The following is a 10,504-nucleotide window of genomic DNA, read 5'->3' as shown; positions in this document are numbered from 1 at the left end:
CGGGGTCAAAAGGTCAATGCGAGGAACCTCTTGACGCCGGCGCCAGCTCGGAAAGTCAGAGCGAGAAGCCTTCGAACCTCAGTCTGAAGGACCCAGCCACGAAAATTGTGGAATTTATCTGGGCAAGAGCGATCATCCTGGCTGTTCGTCAATGGGTCACGAGAGATTGCGCTGGGTGTCAAATTGAACACCCATCACAGAAACAGCACAGTTGCGTGGAAGGCGTCCCCGTAGGATTTCTGGACAACGAGTTAAAGCAGAAGTGGCTGAATCTCATTCCCGCTTGTGAATTGGAAATAAAAGAGTCTCTAAAACAACACTTTGAATTAAAAGAACCTCATGATGGTTTTGTAATAAACATTTTGCGTAGAATTTACACGCTGACGCAGGAAAAATTGAGTGAATATAACCCGCTGTCCGAGTACCTGAGCAGAGATCCGTCCAAAATTCTGAGCCGGTTCTACATGCGGCCGGATGAACCTCTGAACAGCGCTGCGGAATCAACGGCCGCCGACGTGTGTAAAATTCTGATGGGGAGGATGACAGATCGGTGTAGTGATTCGCGAGAGAGAGAGATTGTGTATTTGTACATAAGACATTTATGACACCGATGTTTTTTTGCTGCTAGTAAGTTTATACATTGTATATTTTTTTTATTAGACAAACCATAAACATTATTATTATTAGAAAAAACTGGGACCTTTTTGTTTTATTAAAAGACACCACGTTTTTCATTTAATATTTTAGTCGTTTGAGTTTGTGTAATTGTTTATAGCACCTTTATGATATCTTTTGATCGCTGCTAGTAGTTTACATATTTTTTGAACCCCTTTTGTGCATGTTTATTAGACAAACTGTATAGTCTTTTTATTTTAATATTTTAAACCATGTAATCATTTTCATTTAATATTTTAATCATGTAATCATTTTAAATTTTTAATATTTTAAATCATGTAACCATTTTTCATTTTCATATATTTAATAGTGTAATCATTTTAATATTTTTAACAGTGTAATAATTTTTTATTTGAATGTTTTTAATAGTGTAATCATTTTAATATTTTTAAGTGTAATCATTTTAATATTTTTAACAGTGTAATAATTTTTTATTTGAATGTTTTTAATAGCGTAATCATTTTTTATTTGAATGTTTTTAATAGCGTAATCATTCTTATTTTCATATTTTAGTAGAAATGTGTAACCTTTTCATTTTAATATTTTAAACCATGTAATCATTTTTTATTTTCATATTTTATACTTCAGTGTTCATCACATTTAGTTTGAAACTAATTTACCTATATCTCAAACTAACGGTTTGTCAGTAGATTAGATACTAACAATCAAAAAAATATAAAAGAAACAAACCGTTTATAACAAAAAATAAAAAAAACACAAAAACCTTTAAACAAAAAAAATAAAAAACCATAAAAACCTTTTGAAGTCGTTTTCTGTCATCAGTTTGTTTTCTCCACATTTTATTTTAGACCGTGTTTTACCCAGAAGAAACATATAAAAACCCTAACGTGTTTCACACCTCGACCATTTGGATATGTCTCAGACGGCGCTGCAAGAGTTGTACCATAAACCCGGATCGGAAGGCGGTCTGTGTGGTAGGGAGCCCTTTATCAAAAGCGTAAGGGAGGTGGGGTTAGCTAATAAAAATAAAGATGAAATTGATAGGTTTTTACAAAGTTCAGACACTTACACGCTACACAAACCCCGAAGAATAAACTTTAAAAGGAGTTTCGTACTAGCGTGCGAAAAAGATTCACAATGGCAGTTAGACTTGGCAGATTTATCCTCTCTATCGGAACACAACGATGGGAAAAAGTTTATTTTAACCTGCATAGATGTGTTTTCAAAATACGCGTGGGTGGAGGCGTTGAAAAATAAGAACGCCAAGAGCGTAACGAAGGCCTTTGAACAAATACTTTTACGAGGTAGAAAACCCGTCACTCTTCAAAGTGACAAGGGGCGAGAATTTTGTAATCATTTATTTAAAAAACTTTTAAACAAATATAAAATAAGACATTTTACTATGGCTAGCGAATTGAAAGCCTCTGTGGTGGAGCGATTTAACAAAACCCTCAAAACGCGGATGTTCAGATATTTTACAGGTTTTAACACCTTGAGATATTTAGATGTGCTTCAGGAACCAGTGAGCGCTTACAGTCGCGCTTTTCACAGATCTATTAAAATGCGTCCCGAAGAAGTGAACGAGGACAATCAGATACAGGTGTTTCATCATCTGTACAGGAAAAGAATGAGAGGGGAATTACCCCGACCCAAGTTTAAAATAGGTGACGCGGTTCGGATTTCGAAAGAGCGCAGGGTCTTCGCGAAAGGTTACGAACAGTCTTTCACGGATGAATATTTTTTTGTGGATAAAATTATTAAACGAGACCCGCCGATGTATAAACTAAAAGACCTCGATAATAAAATAATAGAAGGTTCTTTTTATGAAGAAGAAATGCAGAAAATTATTGTACCTGAAAATAAAGTCTATCGTGTAGAAAAAATACTGGCTAGGAAAAAAACTAAATCCGAGGTTCTCCTTAAGGTGAGATGGAAAGGTTGGGATAAAAAATTTGACTCCTGGGTAAACGAAAATTCTATCCAGGACGCACGATAAAAACCCTGTGAGAGAGCGGCGCGAGCCCCTATTCGGAAGAGCGGACCCCCCCACCATGGAAGAAACCAGAGATTTTTTCATCACTCTGCCGAGTAACGCTAGCGACCAATTATACCCTCAAAACAATATATCCAGCTACAGGGTGAAGTTAGAAAAACCGTTCACCTCAGGGGCGGTTGGGAGGTCGGCTTAGCAGAAATTTCATTTCCCCAGAGTTGGTACACGCTGGCGGACGGCGGGCGACAGGAAACGAACTTTTGGGTGTGCTAAGGGCCGGATCTCAGTAAACAGGTGGCTTTTAAAGTAAAATGCGGTTATTATACTTACATCGCTGACATTTTGACTGAAATGAACAAATATTTTAGAACCACTAAAACCCACGTCGAATTATATTTGGATAAGGTCACGAGACGGGTAAAATTAGGGGTCACACCGGAGGAGATTATACGAATGACCTCGCTGAACAGATGGCCTATTCGGATTCGAACGCACGGACAGTTGGCGCACATTCTGGGCTTCGAGGAACAGAAGTGGACTGACCCGACCGAAACTAAATTCCCTGCCCATATTAAAGGCGGAACGTTTTATTTGTTTCTTTATTCGGATATTTCTTCGCATCAGATTGTAGCCGATACCTTAGCACCTCTTTTGCGAACCGATCAAATACCCAAAGCGCATCTGGATTTCGTCACGCTAAACTTTGACAAGGTGCACTACAACCCGGTCAGCAAACACGTGTTTGATGAAATTTTAATAGAGTTAAAGACGGATCAAAACCGAAACGTCAAATTCGAATTTGGAAAAGTGATCGTGAAGCTACATTTTAGACCGATCCGATAAAAAAATGTCTGCTTATCACGCCGACCCTAACCCCTACGTCCTCTACTATACGCGACAGGCGGGGTCCGGTTTAGAAGGTTTCAGCGGAGCGCCCGTGCAGTACGGAAGAGGCAACGTTTTTCGGGGTTTGTTTAGACTGGCGGTGCCTCTGCTAAAATCGGGCTTCAACTTGGTCAGACCGCACCTCAAGACCGCTGCTAAAAATATCGCGAAAGACGTGGTTTCCGCAGCGGCGGGGAAATTACTGGGAAACGCGTCGGAAAGGCGGCAGGAGAGGGAAGGCCTGGTGGTTTTGAGCCGCGCGAATCGACGCATGCGCCCGCCGGGGCGTCGCGGTTCCGTACCTTTTAAAAATAAAAGCGTTTTTTCTAAAGGTCTCAGTCTGAACAGGAAGCTGGCGGGTGCGCTCGTCCGCGCCTCTCGTTTAAGGAATAGGAAGAAAAAAAAGAGCGAGCGGAAAACCGGTGCGGGTCCCGACATATTTTAAAAGATGTCTCTCATACACAGCGCCTCGGCGGAATGCATGAAGTCCGAGCTGGACCTATTTACGATCCCTATGACGCAACACAGTATAGAATCCTACAAATATGTAGAAACGCCACCAATCACGGCCATCACCGAAAACGGCCCCCTGGAATTTTTTATAGCGGGGTCGGGGGACACCTACGTCGATCTGAACCGTTCGCTTTTGTACCTCACGTGCAAAGTTACCAACGCGGACGGAACCGATCTGGCGGCCGGCACGGCCGTAGGTTTGATCAATTACCCCGCGGCTACTCTTTTTAGCCAAGTCGACCTGTCCCTCGGCGATAAGCTCATTTCTCAAAGCGGTTCCACGTACGCCTACAGGGCCGTTCTGGAGTGTTTGCTTAACTATTCCGAACCTACTCTGAATTCGCAATTCGCAGCGGGGCTGTTTCGCAAAGACACGGCGGGGCGCATGGACGAAGCTGACCCGAACAGAGACAATGAGGGGTTAACGTGGCGAAGCGCTTATTGCAAAAGGAGCCGAACGTTCGAATTAATGGGACATTTGCATAACGACTTTGTATTTCAGGAAAAGCTTCTTTTAAATTTCGTCGACGTGAGAATCAAGTTAGTTCGTAATAAAAAGTTTGTTTTAATGTCATCGGATCCGAACCCGGGCTATAAACTTCACATTTTAATGGCCCTTTTGTACGTGAAAAGAATACACGTGTCACCCAGTGTGAAACTGGGGCACGCGTCAGCTTTGCTTCAGTCTAACGCGAGGTACCCATTAGAACGAGTTAACGTGAAAGTGTTAAGCGTGCCGGCGGGGGGTCGCGTGTCAAACCAGGATAATCTATTTTGGGGCCAAGTGCCAAAATTCATCGCTATAGGTTTTGTTCATAACGAAGCTTTCAGCAGATCTTACGCGCGAAATCCTTTTAATTTTCATCATTACGACGTGGAATCTTTAAATCTTAGCGTAGACGGTGTGTCCTACCCGTCCACGCCTTTTCGACCCCTTTTTCCCAGGCAGCGCTGCCTGCGAGAATACTTCAGCCTGGTCGAGGCTACGGACAGAGGGTTGAGGGACCAGCCTTTGGCCATCTCTCGTGAAGATTTTTCTCAGGGCTACTGTTTATTCGCGTTCAACTTGACCCCCGACGAAAGCTCGGGCGAACACGTGTCCTTGATACAGTCGGGGCACGTCAGACTGGACCTCCGGTTTCGAGCGCCTTTGCCCAACACCATAAACATCATCGTGTTTGCGGTTTTTGACAACGTGTTAGAAATTAATCACAAACGTGAAGTGCTTATGGACTATTTTTGAAAGAAAAATGGACACCAGACAGATCGCTAAAGCCATGCGATGCACCCTCGGTTTCAGAGGCGTATTCCCCTGCGATCAACTGCCTCGGGTGTTAAAACACACATCTCCGTCCTGTTTTATTGTGAATACACATCCTCACACCTGGCCTGGAGAACACTGGTTGGCTGTTTTAATACTGTCAGATGGAAATGCAGAGTTTTTTTTGATTCCTACGGGTTTCCGCCGGACTCTGATTTTTTCCCCAGTTACATCATGCTTTTTCTAAAAAATAATTCACGACGAGTTTTGTGTAACGCTAGACAAGTTCAAGACCATAGGTCGGACGCCTGTGGTCATCACTGCGTGTATTTTGTAAAACAGCGTATGAAGGGTCTTACGTTTTCTCAGGTTCTAAATTCTTATTCCACCGATTTACGAGAAAATGATCTCTCTGTTAAAAAATATGTAAAAAGTTTGCTGCGAATAGATTCTTACTGTCATATTGTACACGGCGTGCAAAGTTGTGTTTACCGTAGTGATTTTATCAATAAATGATTACAAAATGATCTTTTAACGTCTGTTTGATTATATATTTCAATAAAATCGCTACGCTTTAAAAAATGTTTACTTTATTCAAACACACACAAGAAAAAACATATTAAAAGAGTTGAAAAATATGAGACTGTTTTAATGAAAAAAAAACAAAAGCATAAAATGTACTTTGAATCAGATATAAATGATGTGGTTATTTAAGCATACGAATGAAAACATTTTGGTTTTAATAAAAATGCAAAAAAAAAAAGATTCAAACATCCACATTACCCATTGGTTTAAAAAATGACACGATTATAAAAAGCATAAAAAGTACTTTGATTTAGATATAAATGAAAGCATTTTGGTTTTAATAAAAATGTAAAAAAAAAAAGATTCAAACATTCACATTATCCGTTGGTTTAAAAATGACACGATTATAAAAAGCATAAAATGTACTTTGATTCAGATATAAATGATGTGGTTATTTAAGCATACGAATGAAAACATATCTTAATACGACATCCACCCTGGAGGTTCAAAGTGTGTTTTTCTATTTCTTTTTTTTTAACCCGCGAGGGCGTACTCGCAGGCGTGCTAAACGTTAGAGAATCATCAACGGACCCTTTGATGTGTTTGTATTTTTCCATCTCTCGCCTTACAGAAGAATTACCCAAGGCCCCCGAAGGAACGTTGGCGTCCGCCAAGCTGCGAAGGAAACTGCTCCACCCGACGGGTTTGTAATTCAGCTTCTGATAAGAGGTTGCCGTTTTTAACAAATCAAATATATGACTCCCTTCCACGACATCCCCTCTGTACACGATTTCGCCGCGAGCCGTCCACGCGTTTTCCAGCGCGTCCATAATCAGTCGGGCTTTGTTTCTCGAACGAGCGGGCAAGTATTCCAGAACCTTTGTGGAGAAGCCGTCCGGTGTTTTACTTTCTCGTTTTTCTTCTTTTTCTTCTTCTTCTTCTTTAGGAGGAGGAGGTAAACTTAAAGTCAGTTCTTTTTTTTCCAAAGATTTTAGTTTGACCAAAGTCAGATATTTCCGCAAAAGTTGAGAATACAAATCCAGTTTGGTGTCCGCGGATAAATCCTTTCTCTCCAACAGGGATTTAATCTCCCGCTCCAGTTCATTCTCGCTGTTTTCCCTAATGTCGCCTTTAGAGGAGGAGGAGGAGGAGGGTGTGAGTTTTTGCAATTGGTCGGCAGAGACTAGCTACAGTTTTCGCGCGTGGTTCATAAAACCCCCCTTCTGAATGAGTTTACGCTTGCGCCCAAACGGATAACTTTTGTCAGCCAGATGCCTTAAACAGCGTCGCCTTTTCTTAAACTGTTTATACTGAGAGTCAGTCAGCGGAACGTTGCCTTTTAAAACGTTTAAAACGATTTCGCATATGGCCAAAATCACGTATTTGGGTCAATTTTTTTTGTCGGCTTTTTTTTCTCTTGGCGTTTATCCAAGCGCTTAGAAAAGGGAGAGCTTTTCTTAAACGGGCTGACGTCATTTTTAAAAAAATAAAATCTATGTTTTAGGTACGTACACCACAGATTCTTGTCCGGGTAACAGCCCGCTCCGCAACCTAAATCTTTCTGGCGTTTCGGCTTTAAGATCCACAATTAAATAACCGAAAGGTTTACTCGTAGCGTCCTGGAACGATTCCAGGAAATATTTCGATTGTCCGGGATACATTTGTTTAGCCAAAATTGAAATGTGTAACTTGTCTCTAGGATTTTTAAAAAGTATCAGGTAGGAGGCGTTTAAACTAAGGGTGCGAGAATTCTTTCCTCTATAAAATAGATTCTGCGTCAAATATATCACGCTAAGATTATTGTGGTGAGAATGTCTCGTGAAAGCCCTTTCTAATTCTACCGACTGACTCATAACGTCCATCATATCGTCCAGAACGATCAGAGGACCCCCTACCCCTCCTCCTCCTCCTCCTCCTCCTCCTCCTCCTCCTCCTCCTTCTCCTGATCGTCCTCCTTGTAGTTCAGCGTCGTGCAGGCTGCTCGGTGCTCCTTGGACGAAAACCACGTCGGGCATAAGCTCCAGTAGTTCGTCGTAACTTTTTTGCCAGTTTTCATAAAACCACATGATTTTGCCAGGCTTCCCGTTGAGAGTTTTGGAAGAACATTCCAAAAGTCTTTGCACAAAGCACGTCTTCCCCGAACGGCTCGGTCCGGCCAAAATACATGTAAACGGCAACTTTAATCTGACGTCAAAATCCATAAGGCACCGTGGTAAAGTCGGATTTCAGTATTCTCTTGCTATAAATTAATGAAAATTTTTTCAGAGCTCTGACGTTCCGCAGAGCCAAGCGTTTTTTGTTTCTTTGAATTAAAAGGGTCTCGGTCAGCAGAGTGTCGGATCGCCCCGTGCTAACGTGCTGCTCCACCAGCCGTTTAAAGGAATCAAAATGAAGAATTTTAGAAGTCTCCGGATTAATTGTAAACCCCTTGACCTTCAGAGAAACATGCCCGCCGGCCGTGACGAAACAATAGCTTTTGGGTCCTGTAGACGCAAATTCCTTGATATAATCACCATCCGTTAGCTGATTCGACAGATCACCGAGATAAAACCCCGTGGGAGGAGTGTATTCCCCCGGTTTCGCCGTGAACATGACAGAATCCGTATCAAAATATAACACCCGCTTTTGTAATTTTTCTAGCACATCGTACAGTTTTAATCGTCCGTAAGCCGCCGTGAAAACGGCCACAAATACGTTAGAAACCACGGGTTTTTGCAAATAATCCTTTTCGTACTGCCACTGGACCAAAGCAACGTCGTCATTAATAAAAGTAAAATAAGAAATGCGTTTATGTTTGCAAAACATCAGTTCTAAAAAGTCACGAGGCTCCGTTATTAATTCCGTGTTCATCCGATTCGTTCTCTGTCCAAATTTCCCCCAGAGAGCGCTCAGAAACAGTTTGCTAATACTCCTCTGAGCGGGGTTAAATCCGATTTTTGACATATCCAGTTCGACACTTTCGTGTCACTTAAACAAATAGTCATTTTTCTCAGCGTCGGTGTTCACACCCGGAGGGAAACCGCTGGCTTCCACCTTGTTTTTCAAATGTAAATCGATGTATCCTGCGAACATATCATGGGACTTTTGTTCAAAGTGCCAAACCTCGTACACTTTCCCGATCGTGTAGCCGTGGTTTAAACTCCTTTTGATCTCCTCCGTGCAATAAACGCCCGTTATGGCTCTCTCTTCTTCCGAATGTCGACACGCGTCCTCGGCCTCCTCCTCCGCGGAGGTTCTACAAAGGGTGAAAACTAATTTGTTTAGTTTATCACATCTAAAAGGCAACACTGGGTGGAAAAGATTTCTTGGGGGGTAGATTTTGACTCTGGCGATGCCTAAGTACTCTCTAATGTCTTTAAAATCAGTCACAATTACCGTCGAGTGTCCAATGGGGTAGGCCATACGCTTGTTGCAGTAAGGATATAAACTCGTAAAGTCCAAGTAATGGATTTTTTCGTCCGGGGCGGTTTTGTGCAGCAAACGGATGGCGTTGGTCCGTCCGCCGTACAGAGCGTCTCTCGGGTTCATTTTCTCCGGAAAATCACAGCTTTTCAAAAAAGTCTTTAGCTCCCGGTTATCCGCTTTCATCTTAATCCACGTATGTTTCCACATGATCCTAACGTTATAACCCAAGGATTTCTGATATTCCAACCGTTCCGTGGTGCGTTGATAAAGTTCACCTTGTAACTCACCGGTCAGAGGGTTTTCGGCGTTAGGGTCCGAACATTTCGGACACCCGTGAAACACGCAGCCCAGAAATTCAAACACGGTGTTGGTCCGTTCGCAAAACCCGTCCACAAAAATAGATCCGACTTTCTTTTCCCCCATGTTCAGCGCGTGTTGGATAAAAACGTTCTCCTTGAACTTGACAAACTCTAACCACTGTATACTGCAATTTGAAAAACATTTGTTTTTTTTTCATAAAATAACGCGGCCCCGTTAAGGCCAGACACCTATCCGGCAAAAAGTTTGTTCTGTACAGGCTTAGCGCGGCGCTGGCTATGGTGACGTGTCCACGGGTCCACGTTGGCCATGGACAGCACTCGTTCTCTGAATATCATGCAGGCTTTTCTTAAAATAACCACATCATTCTTACAATATTGGTACAGTTCCTTTTTTAAATTAAACACACCGTTTTTTACAGAATCGTACCAGTTCATAAATTCAGTCCGCTCCGTAGGAGGCATTCGTGAATATCCGTACATATCAGGTTTCGGGTAACGTCCAGCATAACACAAATTATCTTTTGTGTGAAAATAATGAGGAAAATAACCCTTTTTCTCATTTTCAAAACCAAAACTTTTGGGTAAATCAGCCAGTTTCGTTTGGAAGAAGCTCAGGCTGTCTATGTAACGTTGTTTGAAAAAAATATCGGTCATGCATAAGATTTTATTTCCTTGAGTAATAAGATGCGGTACTATTTTGTTCTTTGTTAGGTAATTTAGCATAAAATACGAATCATAACCGCTGCTGTTGTGAGTGATAAATGTATACTTTTTGTATCTGTTTTTTCTAAAACGTTTAAAAAACTTTGCTATGCAGTCGCGACCCGTGGCGCACCAATGTCGACCTTCGTACGTGACGGTGTGTATATGTATCGCCGCGTGCTCGTTTTGTTCCGTAAAACGGGACTCTATGTCAAAAAATACATATTTCTGCGTTTGCGGCCTCGGCAAAGTGGGTCTGATAAA

General features: G+C 41.8%; 1 protein-coding gene across 1 annotated transcript; it reads left to right on the top strand.

Annotated features, from left to right (window-relative positions):
- Positions 1-3,962: 3,962 nt before the first annotated feature.
- On the top strand, positions 3,963-5,270 carry LOC118807662 (uncharacterized protein F54H12.2-like). Its single transcript, XM_036569695.1, has one exon. It carries the CDS (start codon positions 3,963-3,965, stop codon positions 5,268-5,270), a length of 1,308 nt encoding a protein of 435 aa, XP_036425588.1.
- Positions 5,271-10,504: the final 5,234 nt, after the last annotated feature.

Source organism: Colossoma macropomum, unplaced genomic scaffold, assembly GCF_904425465.1.
Source record: "Colossoma macropomum unplaced genomic scaffold, Colossoma_macropomum, whole genome shotgun sequence".
Taxonomy (NCBI): Eukaryota; Metazoa; Chordata; class Actinopteri; order Characiformes; family Serrasalmidae; genus Colossoma; species Colossoma macropomum.
Note: the sequence above shows the minus strand (reverse complement) of the source record. Positions and strands in the feature narration are given on the sequence as shown.